Source organism: Carassius auratus, unplaced genomic scaffold (assembly GCF_003368295.1).
Source record: "Carassius auratus strain Wakin unplaced genomic scaffold, ASM336829v1 scaf_tig00002576, whole genome shotgun sequence".
In the NCBI taxonomy this organism is placed as follows: Eukaryota; Metazoa; Chordata; class Actinopteri; order Cypriniformes; family Cyprinidae; genus Carassius; species Carassius auratus.
In genome coordinates, this window is record NW_020523459.1 from 2,069,870 (window position 1) to 2,087,473 (window position 17,604).

Below are 17,604 nucleotides of genomic sequence, written 5' to 3' on the forward strand. Positions count from 1 at the left end.
ACACATACTGTGTGGACTTCTTGTGTGGTCATTCACAAGAGGAAAATCTACCTCTGTATATTGAGGATGTAGTTGTCTCACAATCAGCATGTCAGTCACTAAAACAAATCACATTCTCACTGAAATCATTATCATAATCATTGTGATTCTTATAAATAGCTGTAAAGTCTAAAGAGCATGTTAGAGATCAAAAAGAAGAAACACATATTAGGGAAAGAGTATAAAATGACATTCACACCCCAGATCCACAGCTGGCTCCAAAACCATAAGGGACAGTAGAAGGGGCGTCAAACCTTGAGCAGGAGGCATCATGCCCATTCAAACTGACAAAACACAAAACTATATTTTTACATGTGATAATTAAGGTCCACGATTATTGAAGCCTAGGTACAAAATTAATGTAGTGGCTTATGTCATCACCTTTTGATGAATTTTGGTTAACCACAAAAAAAAAAAAAAAAATTGCGCATCTGACGGGCAAGACAAATTGCGAAACTATTGTAAGGTTGGCACACCACAGCTCCAAAAAAAAAAAAAATGTATTTCATGTTCTCACCACAGGTGACATTTCAAACCATATGGCTTCTTCATCAGACAATGATCACATATACTAATGAGCCCTTAAATGCTTACAGAAATTACATCACATGATAAACCACGACACACACACACACACACACACACACACAAAACAAACAAACAAAAAAACTCTATTAAACAATATTTTGTTACATTTAAACAGTTGGTTTCTACACTACAATATTTTGGCATTGAAGCTGTCAAATTACCCTGTAGAGGGGGTGATATCAACAATTTCCTTTTAGAAATGTGAAGCCTATCAGATTTATATATTAAACAAATTATCACTTAACAAAGAGTAGGATATTTATCCTTTTCTGCATTAATGATGCTTATTGTATTTGTATGTTGACATTAGATTTTTTTTCTAATCAGGTGTTTGTTAGATTGATTTGTTCTTGGTATTTTATGTTTTGACTTGATGTAATTTTTTGCCCGAGTGTTTTTTTATTTTGTGTGTGTGTCATATGGTTTTTCATGTGATGTAATTTCTGTTAGTGGTCTCATTAGTATATGTGTTCATTGTCTGATGACGAGCCATAAGGCTTGAAACGTCACCTGTGGTGATAACATGAAATTAACATTTTTTAATTTTTGTGAATCCAATTTATGTCGTTTAGCCTACGTGATTCAAACAGAATTATAATTGTGTCGAGTTGTGTTTTTCCCATGATGAAGCACAAACTGTTATTAAATAGTACATTATGCTGTTTTCCATACATGAAAATGCAGGGCCATCACCATTCACCACAGTCGAGTTCAGTTGTAATTTAACTTGGTTCATTCTTAAAATTTACATTACATGAAAACTATAAGATTATCCCACTAGACTATCATAACAGTCTTATGAAAATGTACAAGAACTGTCAGGAACGCCCCTTCAAAAAATGAGGTGCGTGACACCCCTGACTATTACTTTTAAGAAAAGATGAAAAGATGATGATAATAGTGTGACTCCCCAACACATGGGCAAAGATGATTACATTTAATCTGTATTATGTATTCAGATTCCCGTAATTAGAGTAAATTACATTTTAAAATACTCGTTATCAGACTAAAGTTACTTTTTATTGATTACATATTATACACACAATAGCAATACATTATTTATAATTTATTGATTCTGCCTAATTCCCTTTTTCATCTTTAAAATGTTCCTTTCTAAAATAGCCTATCACTTATATACACTCAGAAAGTCCAGTTTTGTGGAAGACACAGAATTTGACCACTGGGTTTACAAAAATGGTAACATATTATATATTACAATGGTACATGCAGGTAAACAAATAAAGTATTTTATCATTTTAAAGTGTTTGATTTTAATTATTAATAAAAAAAATATAAATGAGTTTGGTCAAAAGTAACCTAAAATAAATCAAAAAGTAGTCTGATTATATATAGGCCTATATATATATATATATATATATATATATATTATAACCTGTTTCATTATATATTTGTAGAAATGTAGCCTAAATTAAAAGGCAACACTTGTGACAATCATTTGTATAATTATGATTTGTTCTCGTGGTTCTCATACTATTAAATGATTAAAGCCAACCAATATAACATAACGGTCAATTAAAGATGGTAATTTGTGAAACAAACAAAAGTGTCAATGGAAATACATGACATTAATAGAAATCAGCAAGCAGTCTGTAGTATCTAAACTTTATCTTTTGTCACACAAAGTCTTATTTGCGATGTTTCAAACTGCGTATCTGTTCAATAAACGCAGTTCAATGAATCCTCCTCACCATCTGCTCAACCACGTCTCTCTTATCCATGCTTTCCAAACGTGAGCGTCCGCGTACCAGGTGACCTCGTCTCGTCCAATCAGAAGCGCCATTGCTCTTACTAGGAAATCCACATTGAGAGAGTTGAGCTGAACACAGAGCAGAGAGCCAAACTGAGCAGGCGCGGCGCACGAGCGTCTCAAGAAGTCATCTTGACCGTCTGTGCGCCAGACCGAATTGGGGAACAGGACAGATTCTCAGCTCTGAGAATCCCGCTTTACCGCGGGAAGAGATGACCCTGTCTTCGGAACTGACATAACGGTTAAAGGTAATGCGTTACAACTGTGTATTTTGCTCCTGTAGGCTTTATTATTGCCTTGTAAAAAACGCGTTACATAACGCGCGCCGGTGACCCAATTTCCCACGTTTGTTTTGCTGTTGAAATTTCTTCAAGTGTTTTCCTTACATTTGTCTCAATGTTGTTATTTTGAAAATCTCATTTTAGTTTTAGGAACGTAGCCGGTAAGCCAAAATGTATACATTGACTCTTAACTATAATGTCTCGCCAGTTTCACCTACTCGGAATTGACCTAATTTCTGCTCCAGGATGCTTATTGTGTCTGTGGAGCAGCATAGCGCGCCCCTGTAAGGTGTTTTAATGCAAAACAAAACTATGTATGCCCTGTTTTTTTGTCTATACCGTTTACTGCTTTGTTTACTAATGCTATATGTACCAGTCTTTGTGGTCTCTTTGTCATGAATGGTAATTTGAGATGAGTACAATCATAAACATCTGACCTACCATTCCTGCACACAGCATGTTTTTTGGAGTTTGTTTGTGGGTGCAATTGGTACAAAATCAATATTTTTTCTTCTTCCTTTTTTCCCTGAGATGTCCTACCTCATGTTATTGAAGCAAAATTTTCCCAAAATTTCTAAATAGACCAATGTGTGAAAAAACTATTAATTTGTTTCACAAAGCCTGCTGTGACAGTGTAATAGTTGCTGGTGTATAAAATGCACTTTTTAGGTAATGTGTGTTAAACTGAGATTGCATGGAAATTAACACATTGTGGTGATATTACAGTAGTCCTGTATTATTTAAATGAGAACCATGTACTCTATAAATAACTTTTATTTTACACATTTGCTTTTTACATTAGTGCTCTGTATGTCAGTATGCATAAGTTTGAGTGTTTGTCCTCTTCGTACTCCCATATATTACTAATGTGGGTTTGTTGGCTAAAATATTTTTTGGGGAAAAAAAAGTGACGAGTACCTTTTTACAATTTTATGCACATGCAGGACAGTTGTAGCAGATGTTACATGTTGCTGGATCAATAGAGGTGGCCTACTGTAATTCCCAGAGCACAGACAACCAATAGGTTGCCTCAGAGACAGAGGCTTATCCGTGCATAGATTAATCAAGATAAATCCTCTGCCTCCTTGAGACTTTCTTTGCATGTGTGTATGATGGTTGTTTTTTGAGCAGGGTCTGAAGACATGTTCTTGATTGACAGGTAGACTTCAATGAATGTCACATCGCTCATGAGAGAGAGAGACAGTATGGCATTGCCATATATGACAAGAATATATATATAGTAAATCAGAACAGTGCAGACGTCACACATCCTGAGTCAGTCCGAGGAAAAGCCAAGAATTGAATGCCACATGAATGACTCGTCAGATTGACAGGTTTTAAGTCCAGATTTGAAGGATTCTCTGTCATGAAGGGGAAATGGGAAGGAAAAAAAATGAAATCTTAACCAATTGGTCTCTGAGGAACAGTTAAAAATAACAACCCAATTTCTGCCTCAATCTAGGATATTATGATGCTAATGTCTGTAAAATAAGAATGGAAAAGTCTCACAGACAATTCATATAATATGTAACTTAATTGTATTTCGGTTATATTACTATTGATGTTCTAGATATGGTCCCCAATATGTTTTAGTTATGATGGCAACAGTAACATGCTCAGAATAAGATGCTGACAAAGTGTGCAATTTTTATCTTAGGGTCCTTTCTTGGAGTAATTGTATTTTTTAATCTATTTTATTTTTCAGTTTAAATGGCTGTTTAAAAAAATTCTCAAAAAAGTGGTATATGTTTTTATGTGTTTTAAGGCTTTTCTTTTCTTTCTTTGTTTTGCTCTTTGAGAGCATATGAAAACTGCTGCCAATGACATTGTCTCCAATTAATCAGAAGCCTCTAGAATGGATGTATTTGTCCTGAATTTATTTATTCATTTATTTTTGAAGGGTGACTCAGTGAACATGGCCCCAAATTCCATCCACTGGTTCCGGAAGGGCCTCCGTCTCCATGACAACCCTGCACTTCAGGAGGCAGTACGTGGGGCAGACACTGTTCGATGTGTCTACTTCCTGGATCCCTGGTTCGCTGGGTCGTCCAACCTTGGGGTCAACAGGTGGAGGTCAGTGCAGTTCTTTTAGAAATATAAGAAACCATAATTTCATCCCATGTTTCATTAAGCAAGTCTCTGTCAATTATGAGTATCCCAAAATTTGTAAAAGACATCAAGTGTAATCTTTGAAGTGCCTGATAGAAACAAAATATGCTATTGATCCATCGTATGCAGTGCCTTGGCTTTATGCACATTTTTTTTAATTCATAAATGTTTTTGATTAGGACCACTATTTAACACACACTCCAATGTGGTTGCAGCTAAAAACAAAAACTATCCCTATCTAGGTTTTATTGTGTGATATGTTATGAAACATGAAAATGCTGAGTAGCCTTGACATATATAACAACTGCAAGGAAACTTGCTGAAGTGAAAGGCTTTTCCTGTTCACACATTACTATTACATGCTTGTCATTTAGCTGGTACTTTTTAAAATCACAATCCATAACTAATCTCCCATCTTATGTCACTTTATGTTGTGTGCATTTGAATGAATGTTAAAATTAAAGGTTGTACCATAAACAATTCTAGTATTATGTTGGGTGACCATATTATGCCCATGTAAACTTGGGATCCTGAAGCAAAACCAGTTGAGAACCACTGATTTACACAATGGTTAAATTTGAGTTTCACTAAAAGTATCTCGATTTTGTCTTCGCATATATCAGTCAGATATGTCTTTGTGTTTCTATTTTAAACCAATGAATACCCACACATGAAGTAATCTGACCACGTGGCCATGTATGCAGGTTGATCCAGTGCCATAACAGTCAGTTAAGGGGAAAGTAGGCCAAGTCGCCGATCAGCAGATGGTTTGCTCTCAGAAGACAAGCAGACAGTCTGCTCACAGAGCTTGTCATTCAGCTCTCCTCACCTACTGGATACGTTCTGATCTGATTCACTGAATGTTAAAGAGAGCTAACTCACCAGATTAAAAGATGAAGCAACTGTGACTGGATTTGTCATTGTCGGCTTCAGTGTTCAGGTGGCCTCTGCAGTTTTATTTAAAACACCTGTTGTGCACCAAGTTTAGGTACTTTAATGCAGGGAGATTGCAGGTCACATTGTGTTCTCTGCTCTAAGTCGCCTTTAAAAAGAGTGGTGTAAATGAGTAAGCTGCTGTTAGGATTCTTTGTCTTCACTGCTATAATACACGCTACACTGCATCATTACATCTTCAAGAGAGACGTGCTACTTTGTCAGTGCATCATGTCAAAAATAGGCTTCATGTCATGCAGTTGATTTTGACCGGTCACTCGACAACGATAGAACTGATTTAACTGATTGATTTAATAACTAGTGTTTCATGTTATTATGCTTTGGGATGGTAATGACATTCACATAACACTAATATAATTATTTTTTACTTAAGATGCGAAACTGGAATGGCCAGGTTATGCATCTTGTGTCTGCAGCATGTATTGTAAGTGGCAGACAAAATTAAACATTTTTGCACCCATTATAATTTTTATGTTGCACTTGCAGCAGAAGCATTACTGAAGCAGCATTCTCTATTTTTGCCATTCAAGCAAATGTACATTACCCCTCCCTATATAAACTAAATTGTAGTAGTTCTAGAAGTTATTCAATATCAGTGTTTATAGGACATATACAGTATTACAAAGTAATACTTAGTAAATGCTGTTCATTAGATCGTTCAATTCAATAAATAATCCTGAAAAAAGTTATGGTTTCCACAAAAATATTCAGCAGCACAATTTTTCTTAATTGATAATAAGGAATATTACTTGAGCACCAAGTGAACGTATTAGGATGATTTCTTAAGGATCATGTGACCCCTAAAGACTGGAGTAATTCAGCTGGAATTAATTTTAGCTTTACCATCACAGGAAACACATTTTAAATTGTACTTCTATTTCACAATATTACTGTTTTTACTGTATTTTTGATCAGAAAATTCCAGACTGGATTTATTTGTTTACATTTACATCATTTAAGACATTTACATTTAATCAGTTCATGTAGTAATTTATTTAGTATTTTTAACCCATGACCATGGAACAGGAATGTTATTTTATTGTGCACACTCTGCAGAATGTGTGAAACAGACCTGATTTGTTTGCTTTTGCTGAACTTCAGCACACTACATGTATATACCTTAAGGGATGAGGCACGTGTACCTAGTTAGTTACCCATCTTGTTTAGCAACTGATAATATGAACTGTAGCCCATAATCTTGGATTCCTAGAAGCTGAACGGATAGTTTTTCACTAGTTGTCATGGCCAGTAATTCTAGACTTTATTTTAAAAGACTGAACCTTATTGTCTCCTGTCTGTTTTCACGTGTTCTGGGGGAAAGGGAATACAAGTGTGCTCTTTTCTAAGACTAGGTGCTAAGAGTGTTGTTATGGTTGAAAAGAGGTCACTGGGCTAATTTTATGCCTTCCAGTGGTGAAAACCATGCATGCTGCAAATCCAGGCCAGGCCAGTTACATAAGGTATAATGGATGAAAGGCCAGAGTTAGAAAAATTAGGTTTGAGTTTTCCATTCTTGTGCTCCCAGTAGCTATTAGTTTTTGTGTTCTTTTGGATTTCACGAATGTAGGTGTTAATGTGTCCCTTTATATGTGTGTCTTGTTGGTGCAGTTGCGTGTGTTAGTGTGTTGACCGGTCAGCCAGTATCTGGAGCGTAGGGAGCTTTTTCCCTGTCTGTTCTCTAATCAGGGCTTTGGTTGCATACAGTCTGACTCGGTGGACTCTGTCAGGACTCTAGGACCTAATAACAAACACAGGTAGAAGTTTGGACGGGCCTTTCAGATAAATACTATAACCTCATTAATGAAAGAAGAAAGTGCTCTGTAGAGTAAGACTACTGTGACCGTGGGTCTTTTGGAAACTTCTGTCCTGTCTGCTCTTTACTCCTATTTTAAACTCAAAAGTGTCTACTGTATTTGGGTTAACATGATTGCAGACTCATAGTTACTGGTCTGGAGCAAAGGGTTCTGCTTTTACAGAGAAAGTCTCTCAAGGGGGGAAAATAAAAGTATTTTGAAAGGACTTTGAGCAGTTAAAATTAAAACATCACTTTTGTTTGTTGCAACAAGAAACAGTCACAGTACTAAAATGTGTTCCTTTATGTTAAAAAGAAAAATATTGATCTTTGTTAAATATGGAAGAATACAAAAAATATATATTTATATGAAAAAAGATAAACATTTTCTTATATTATTTCATTTTAACTAAATATCGTACTAGTGCTTTTACATTTAGAATTATTTATTTATTTTTAAGTGAAATCCAAAATAATCTGACCTCTTGATTCAAGTACACCAAATGTTGGTTTATTGATGGAGCAGTGTTTCTCCGTAAAGGCTGTAGTACTTAATGTCCCTTCAGCTTGTAAGGCAGATGTGTAGAGAGGAAATAGCAGTTAAGCTCCTAATGTTTTAAACGGGTTGTGAATGAACAGATTTGTGAATGGAAACTCAGAGCATCTGTTGGTTTAAGGGACAGCTTGCTGATCAGGTAAAGCCTCAGGGCTTTGCTTTAGATCAGTAGTTCCCAAACATTTCAGGGCAAGGAACTGGTAAAGTCTAATCAGGACATCTCAGTACAACCAAGTCTCTACACTGTACACCTTATTTTGGAATTTGAGCCATTGTACACAATCATAAAATGTTAAATAAAATACTTTATAAACATATGTGCATATTGGCTTATTAGACTCAGTCCATGGAATGTGGATCTGATGCCTTACCTATACAGGACTTTGTAGATGGAAATGGTAGATGGCAATAGTTTCTATGTCAGGATTGGTCAGTAGTGCTTTTTAGGTGAAACTCAGATTGAGAAACCTCATCTGCTCAATTGTATTAATTTTTAAATGTTCTAGACTTTACCTTACTTTTCTTAACTATAAGTGTTTTTAATTATAATTCTACTGTTAAATTTTAAATTCTTTCCTGACAGATTTCTCCTGCAGTGCCTGGATGATCTTGATTCCAATCTAAGAAAACTCAATTCCCGCCTTTTTGTCATCCGAGGTCAACCAGCCAATGTTTTTCCACGCCTTTTCAAGGTAAAATACTTTGGTTTAAAATACCGCTATCAATCTAAATATGGCATCACAAAATAACTTACAAGTATTTCTTTCATTTGTCTGATTTCATGAGCGTTTCTGAAAGACAAATTCCAGTTTAGTTTAATCCACTGCATTAACTTTTTCTGAGTAACTATCTAGTGTTTGTGATCTTTCCTACAGGAATGGAAAATATCCAGGTTGACCTTCGAGTATGATTCAGAACCGTTTGGAAAGGAGAGGGATGCAGCTATTAAAAAGCTTGCGATGGAGGCTGGTGTTGAAGTCATTGTCAAGATTTCACACACCCTTTACAACCTTGATAAGTAAGCTTGATAAGCTTATTTCCTTATATCCAAAATGTAAATTTTTTTATGTTTCCTATGCCTGCCTAATGTGCAACTATAAAAAAATCAATTTTTAGGTTGATTTCTACCTGTTTAATATCTAATGTCAGCTGCACCATTAATTTTGATATTTATTTGCTAATTGTTGAAATGAAATTCTTGAAAGAACATAGAGAAATTGCTGTCTCCTTACGATCTTAAAAAGTTTTAATACTTGTGAATTGTACATGTGGGAAGGATGGTGGCAAACAGGACACTGACACTTTACCCTCAACATCATTTCAGGATCATTGAACTAAATGGTGGTCAGCCTCCCCTCACTTACAAACGTTTCCAGACACTGATCAGCCGAATGGACCCGCCAGAGATGCCAGTGGAAACCCTCTCCAGCAGTATTATGGGCTCCTGTGTCACACCTGTCTCTGAAGACCATGGGGACAAATATGGTGTGCCATCGCTGGAAGAACTAGGTGAGCTAAATGAGATTAAGAGCCTAAGTTAATAGGTCACCCAAAATTAATTTTGTTTAATCATTCACTCAAACTCAAGTTGTTCCCAATCGGTATAGATTTCGTTCTTTTGTTGAACACAAAATATATTTTGAACAATGTTTGTAATTAATCAGTTGCTGGTAGCTATTAGCCCCGTTTACACCTAGTATTAAGATTTGGTTGATCGGATCACAAGTAGATGGGAGACACATTCCTGTTCACACCTGGCGTTTTAATCCATTTCTTCTGTTCACTTTCGACCACTCATATCCTGTTTTCTTTTGAGGGGAGAGTCTATTGGCTAGTGTATGTGTGCTTTTTCTGATCTTTCTGTCTAATGTTGTTAAATAAGCTTGCGCAATGTACATATGAGCTGAACACTTTGTTTTTTTTGTTTTTTGTTCCCACGGCTATTTTAAAAATGTTTACTGTATTGATAAAAATTCTGCTACACATAAGCAGTCAAAATTACACTGAGAGATTTAGGATTTAAGAAACAAACTTTATTTAACATAACAAAATCGCTGAATTATATGTACTAACAGCTTCAAAGTAATAACATGTCAAATGATTTCTTCAATTACAGTACAGATGATATTATTCTAATCTTGTGCTAGAATCCGCAGCTATGCTGATATTGAGAACATCTAAGAGATTCTCACCCAACACCTCCCAAAAGGCTTTATAAAACTCAACTATAAGCCCATTAATGCCAGGAGCTTTTCCGTTCTCCATGTTCTGCAGCTCTTGCTCACACATAGGCCTCTCCAGCACTGCCTTTGACTTTTCTTGTAACTTTGGTGAACCATTTCCTTATCTTTCTTCATTATAGAACCTTACATCCTGCTGTCTTATTTCAGATGCTGCTCTCAGCTCTTGCTCATTTTCTTAGCGTAATGAGTGATTGTATCGATTCCTCTTCAAATTAAAAAAGAACTTTGATGGGGCATCCATTTGCATGAGATCTTGACTAAAGCTCCCTATCGCCTTCATACATAGCAGGTCCACAAGAATAACTTTTCAGACTTCAGTACCATTCTGCCCTCCAGCAACTTCTATTAATGTTTTAGCTCTACAAGTTTTAACGTTTTGTGTGGTGTTTTTAGAGACTACATTTTTTTTTCTGTATTTTGGAAGTCAATGGCTACCAGCAGCTATTTGGTTATCAACATTCTTTAAAATATTTTATTTTGTGTTTAACAGAAGAGGGTGAATAAATGTCACCGTTAAAATGAACTAGTAGACCTAAATGATAACATCACTGTATCCATTTCCTGTGGCCTAACACAAATGCAAGAGTTTCATAAACTGCAATACAAGAACCCACCAAGTTATGCAAGATTAGTATTGTTTTTTTTTTTTTAACCTACATAATCTTGACTCAGGATTTGACATTGAGGGACTATCATCTGCTGTCTGGCCAGGAGGTGAAACAGAGGCATTAACAAGGATTGAAAGGCATCTGGAGCGAAAGGTGATCATATATAGATGTACATCAGTGGTCTCAAACTCCGATTACCTGTGGCCATATGCCTGGTGGTGTTTAACAACTAAAACAAATACAACAGAAAGTGTTGTTAGGACAGACTTAAATTGAAAATGAATAGCAAACAATTACTAGTCCAAAGTGGACTCATTAATAGAACATACTTTACCTTTTCCCTTCCTAAATGTTTTTGCAGGCTTGGGTTGCAAATTTTGAAAGACCCAGAATGAATGCCAATTCTTTGCTAGCCAGTCCGACTGGCCTGAGTCCCTACCTCCGTTTTGGCTGCCTCTCCTGCCGTCTCTTCTATTTCAAACTCACAGACCTCTACAGGAAGGTACAGACATGACTCTACACTATCCATCTGTGTAAAACTAGTATAAATACTGTACTTTAAAATGGTATATATTGTAGATTATGATAAGATGTAGATAAGATTATTTGTAAATTAATCATGTGGTAGTATCCTGTTTTTTAATAAGTAAAAATGAACATAATATCTAGATTTGTGCGAAATTCTCCTTGCAGGTAAAGAAAACCAGCACTCCTCCACTCTCCCTCTATGGTCAGCTGCTGTGGAGGGAATTTTTTTACACTGCTGCCACCAACAACCCACGATTTGATAAGATGGAAGGCAACCCGATCTGTGTGCGCATCCCCTGGGACAAGAACCCAGAGGCTTTAGCCAAATGGGCTGAAGCTAAGACAGGTTTTCCATGGATTGATGCCATTATGACCCAGCTGAGGCAGGAGGGCTGGATCCACCACCTGGCCCGTCATGCTGTCGCTTGTTTTCTCACTCGTGGAGACCTGTGGATCAGTTGGGAAGAGGGCATGAAGGTGCAGATCTTACACATGGGGGATAAATATTTTTATGTTTTATTTCATACAGCAGAGCCCTAGAATGATCTGTAAGAAGTATTGTATATACATGTTTGAAGGGAGACTTAAAAATGGCACTTCAAGTCAGAAAGGTTGCCAGCCCATGTTATGGAGGAATATAAAATATGCCGAATGGATACATTTGAGTTTAAAGACCTTGAGTGTTTAAGTCACACTAATAATGATAATAGAGTGACCTATATTTTATCAGCCGTGGTTGGGGAGGTATTTTTTTCCATGTAAAAAAAATAAAAATAAAAAGCAAATTTAAGAAGAAAAAAATCATCAAAGCAAAAAGAGTTCAGTATAAAAAATTACAGACTGACCCCAAAGTTTCGAACTGTAGTGTAAAAGTATTTTCAATAGGCCTAATTGACTTCTTAATAACCACCATCTCTGATTGGCTGGAGAATAATGGTAGTTATGATTGACAGGTGTTCGAGGAGCTCCTGTTGGATGCTGACTGGAGTGTAAATGCAGGCAGCTGGATGTGGCTCTCCTGTAGCTCTTTCTTTCAACAGTTCTTTCATTGCTACTGTCCAGTGGGTTTCGGCAGGCGCACCGACCCTAACGGCGATTTCATTAGGTTGGTAACGTTCCTAAAAATACACACTCATTCCAGGCTGAATGTCCTGCATTTCACTTAAAGGCCCTTGTTTAAATGCTAGAATGCATTAAAGATTAGCCACACAGAAGGACAATTTAACAGAATGAGGAAACATTTTTTTTAAAAGTAGCTCCATCAGAGGAATGTAAAGAATTTCTGGGTTATTTGGAAAGGTAATTCATACATTCATGAGAATTTTAATTTCATTTGTTTTTGTATATTTGACTGAGATGTAGAATAGTATCAGTTGAGGTTTAGAGATGAATTATAACATGAATAAGTCAAGAAAGCAAAAATGTCCCATGTAGTATTTTTGTGTTCTAACTTTTCCAGCTAAGGCCTTCCAGTTACAGAATTTGGTGTTCCAGGATTATGTTATTTTCCCAACACATTGTCCTTATTATTGGGCCATTCAAGGAGCAGCTGTCTGCTTGTAAACATCGCTGTCATTGAATATACCATAGCTCATATGCATGTTAGGCCAAACCTTGTATGTTTTTGTGTTTTTGACTGTGGTCGTCTCATGGATTGGGTGAAAAGTTCAGCTTTCCCTTTCCTCTTTGTGAATTGTGGTTGATTGCTTTTAAGACGAAAGCCATTCTTAGCCAATGCATTTGGAAACCTGTTAGCTGTGAATGTGGTTGAAGCTTGATGCTTTATCAGTGGGAAATGCAGTAGCCTGTTCTTTAGCTCGGTTGCATCTCGTTTCATCAAAAGGGATTTTAACTGCTTGGTAGGGAAAATATATATGAAGCCTGGCTTGTTTTCAATGCATAGAGAGCCACATTGCATTTCCCAGAGAGCATGATGGGAGGTGGGGCCCAAAGCCAATGACTTCAGTCTACCTTTGGACAACTCCTCCTTATCAGACTCTTTTTTAAATGTTTAGCGGTCCTCTAGGCATTGAATGCAGCACTGCCTATGCAAGAGAACGAGAGTCCTGGCATTGAGAGAGTCATACCTTTGTTCCAATGAAGTCACTCACGGTCCGTAGGTCATCCAGCAGTTTTTAAAATCTGCTCCTGTACATGTAATGAGTTTCTGGCTGTTTGCTTGTTTAGGCAGGATGTAACTGTTCCTGGCAAAAGGGTTCTGGTCTCTTTTGGCAAAATGAGCGGGCCACCCAGCAGCAGAGGACAGTATACTGCGTTTCTCCTTTGGCGGCTAGCAGGTTTCTCTGCCTTGGCTTGGGATCACTGTCGTCTCAAAAGCGATCAGTGGCAGTGCGAGGGGCTGGGAGCGAACCTGAACCTCTCACTCAGCCCTGAGTTTCGATTTGTTGAAGCGGGTGGGGATGGGGTTGTGGGAGGGTGCTCAGTCATTGGATCTGGAGGGATTGGGAGGGCCTGGTCACTGCCTCTGCTTTCTAATACGTGTTGTAGTAGGAATCTCCGTAGTGTCTCAGCAAAGGCGGGACGTGTTGCCCAGTTTAAAGTGCCTCCACCTGTTTGCAAGCCGTGCCTCCTGCAGCCCTCTGTCCCTACGCTCTGGTAAGGTGGAGCACCTTAGGTAGGTGGCCTTTTCTGTCCCTGGGACCTGGAGGAGAGATGCAAGTCCTGATTTCAGTACAGCCTGATTTTTATCTTTATTTTTATTTTATTTTTTCTCTTCCTTTTTTTGTTGTTTTGGTGTTGTGCTGACAGTTTTATTTGTAGTATGACATGGCACATATCTATACATTCACGTTTATGATCTTACACAGTTAAATGTGTAAGAAAATACCATATTGAGATCCTTGTAAATTAATCATTAACTGAAACTGCAGTCTGACGCTTTTTGTAATCCGAGAAACTGTCCTGTACTTTTTGTACCTACTTGTACAAAACCAAATAACCATCTCGCGTAACCTTCCTCGTGTTTATGATGAGACTGGTTTAATCTCTCTTTGTTCTTTCAGACGATATTTACCTATTCTCCGAGGTTTCCCTGCCAAATATATCTACGACCCATGGAACGCCCCAGACTCTGTGCAGGCTGCTGCCAAGTGCATCATCGGCGTCCACTACCCCAAACCCATGGTGAACCACGCTGAAGCGAGCCGCCTTAACATCGAGAGGATGAAGCAGATCTACCAACAACTTTCACGCTACAGAGGACTCGGCAAGTCTTCTATGAGCAAGCAACTGTCTAGCTTGCATGCAATCACATTTATCAGTGAAAAGAAGAGTATAATTGTCTGAAGTTCTAGCAAATTCTTAAATTGTGCATTATAGCAGTAAAAGATAATCCTACGTTCTATTTTACCAGGACTTCTGGCCTCTGTACCATCCACACATAACGGGAATGGGATGGCGTACTCGCCAGGGGAACAGCAGTCAGGGACCAAAACACCAGGTGAATTACATTTTTCCCCACTTTATTTGAAATTACAGACAAATAAAGCCTATCAGCCTTTTTTTTTTTTTTTTTAAGAAAGGTTAATAAATAACAACTTTTTGGCTCATTTAAAAGCAATTATTTTTTAACCAAGGAATTTATCTCTAATATATTTGATAATTGAAGAAAAAGTGAAGAATGTAATATATTATATAATATACAAATAAATGTGTGTTAAAAAATAAATAAATACTGATTTACAGATGCCCACACATGACATGGGGAAATAAAAATAGATATCACGGCCACAAATTATGAATTTGTTCATACTAATTTGTGGCAATGTTCTATTTGTTCCCTTGTTTTAGTTAAATCATGTCCACATTGTGGTAATCCCTTCACTCGTTATAATTTAGCTAAATTCGTAGTCACGATGTACAGTAACTAAAACAGGGAATGATTTATAATTTACAACAGTCTTGAGTTATGGGAACTAATTTTTAATTTATGGCTAAAAATTATTTTTTTTGTTGCTGACTTTTTGACATCCTGAAAGCAACAGCTGTATCAGGTGGTTCCAGTGGAAAAAGGAGTGGAAGTATTCTGCTGAAATTTGACAGTGAAGAGCAGCAGGGACCAAGTGGAATTCAGCAGCAACAGCAATCAGGTGTCACCTTTCACACTAATTTAATACGCTTACAGATTTACAGGTGTGAATCATTTTTTTTAGCAAATAAGATCTCACACAGTTCTTTTCTCTTGCTTGTTTTCCAGGATACCATCACATGACCGACAACGGGCACAGTAGTCGAATTTACAAATGTAATGTCACACACGACATGAAAGGCCCACAGCATTCAGGTAACGGACAATGTGTACTGTGTGTTACATGAATATCATAGTTAAACACAACATATCCAAATGTTTTAAAAAGTTGCTTTATTAAGTGTGCTAATATATTCCTGTTTGTTTACAATATTCTGTGTGGTGTTCAGCAGGACATCTGCTGCACTCAGGAGGAAGTGTGACTGGTAAGAGGGAGCGAGAGTCGGAACGAGATCTTGACGGTGAAGATGACACCCTCCCCACCTCTCACAAGTTACAGCGGCAAATTGTCACTTCGGTTCACAGCGGGAAGCAGTCAAGTATGGTAAATATAACATAAATCCTTGATGTATAAATGTTAAGAAATCATACATTGTAATTAAGATCGATATTTTTCTGTTCTTTTTCCAGAAGAGTTAGATGGACATATCATCGTACCGAGCAGAACCGATTCAAAACAAGGCACAGTCTGAAATGGAGTGACTTGAAATCTGGTTTTCTTTAAACAACTCATGTTTTGGGATTTTTTTTCTTTTCTTTTTTCCCTTCTTTTCCTCATATCTTTTTCCCTTTTCTTATTTTCAATTGATATTAATATTTTGATCATTTAATGAAATTCAGTTGCTTTAAAAATAAGTCACTGATTTTACATCTATTGACAGACAAAACAAGCATAAGAAGATTTTTCCTTGTTTCCTTGGCAAACCCCTTTCTCTTTTGCCCATCTTTGCACAGGTTAGGGTTTTATTTACTGTTGAGTGAACCATACTGTACCAAGGTGGATATGTTTATCAGCTTTTAACAAGCATGATAAAGCTGAGCTTCATTGAACTCTTATTGCAGCTAGGATTTTGAGTATTTTTACAGTTTGGTTGGCACCAGTACCAGCCGATTTCAATTTCACTTATTATCAGTAGAGTGGTGTACGTGCGACTTTTTGTAAACAGAAAAGTTTCTACAGGTATATTTTATATATTGGTGTTTCTTTCTTTGCCAGTTCAATGTATTAGTGTTTACTCAGAAATTCCATATATAAATAAATATTAAATACCAGCAGAGCTGACATTTTAAAATAGGGTTTAAAGATTTCTAGATTTTAAATTCATTTACATAAAATGATATTGCTTAACTGGTTTTAAATTCATGTTTTTAACCTTGAACCCATCTGTAAATTTTATCAGGGACAGAGCTGCGTTGGAATGCAGTTCTTGAATGTTTTTAAATGGTCTACAATGGCCCATTAAATGCACCTGTAGATTAGAGACAGTATCTTCTTCTTTGTCATGCTTGGCCGATACACACAGACAGCTGATCTTCATGGTCAGGCCTTAAACACTGATACAAAACGCCAGCCTAAACTCTGCCAAAGCCAGGAAATGACACTGGAAAAGAACATTTTCCTAGCTCAACATTGATCACTACAGTACATTTTTGAAAAAAAAAAGCTTTACGGATCTTTAGGAAAGAAATGTATGGAAAATTAAGACACCCTGTTGTATCTCTGACTCTTAAAACCTCTTAGCAGATTATACATGTAATTTTTTTGTTTGTTTGGTTGTTTTTTGTTCTTAATTTCTGTTTACCATGTATGTGTGTGCACTACTGTGTGTGCAACTGGATGGGTTAACCAATAATTAGGATTCTTCTATTTAAATATAGGGGATATTTAACCTCTGTATTTGGCCACAAATGCTTTATACCAAATGCCCCCACAGACCAAACATAATTTAATTTAGCTGTTGGTTTTCTACCATATTGCCAAGCAAAGTACAAATGTAGGCCTAATTAAATTAAATTATCAATTTGGGAATATATATGCTATCTGAAAAAAGCTCATTCTTGAATTTTTTTTTACATTTTTTTTTTTTATT

The 17,604-nt window shown here is 36.7% G+C and overlaps 1 protein-coding gene across 3 annotated transcripts; it reads left to right on the forward strand.

The window, feature by feature from the left end:
- The first annotated feature begins 2,459 nt into the window (after positions 1 to 2,459).
- Positions 2,460 to 17,604, forward strand: LOC113069943 (cryptochrome-1-like). Of its 3 annotated transcripts, none has more exons than XM_026243095.1 (15): positions 2,460 to 2,643; positions 4,577 to 4,749; positions 8,671 to 8,779; positions 8,963 to 9,105; positions 9,412 to 9,596; positions 11,003 to 11,091; positions 11,300 to 11,440; positions 11,632 to 11,943; positions 12,420 to 12,571; positions 14,490 to 14,692; positions 14,840 to 14,926; positions 15,465 to 15,575; positions 15,683 to 15,769; positions 15,904 to 16,058; positions 16,145 to 17,604. In XM_026243095.1, the coding sequence occupies exons 2-15, from the start codon at positions 4,592 to 4,594 to the stop codon at positions 16,151 to 16,153; spliced, it is 1,941 nt and encodes a 646-aa protein (XP_026098880.1). In that variant the 5' UTR covers positions 2,460 to 2,643; positions 4,577 to 4,591; the 3' UTR covers positions 16,154 to 17,604. The 3 variants fall into 3 exon arrangements, with proteins under 3 accessions (XP_026098880.1, XP_026098882.1, XP_026098883.1); XM_026243097.1 differs by having other exon boundaries at positions 15,907 to 16,058; XM_026243098.1 differs by having other exon boundaries at positions 15,471 to 15,575.

What these genes read in the sequence shown, in the direction of transcription:
- LOC113069943 (XM_026243095.1), top strand. Translation starts at nt 4,592, where the DNA reads ATGGCCCCAAATTCCATCCACTGGTTCCGGAAGGGCCTCCGTCTCCAT. An exon ending in AAAGGCATCTGGAGCGAAAG is followed by an intron (nt 11,092 to 11,299) that starts GTGATCATATAT and finishes ATGTTTTTGCAG; the next exon opens with GCTTGGGTTGCAAATTTTGA. An exon ending in TTCACGCTACAGAGGACTCG is followed by an intron (nt 14,693 to 14,839) that starts GCAAGTCTTCTA and finishes CTATTTTACCAG; the next exon opens with GACTTCTGGCCTCTGTACCA.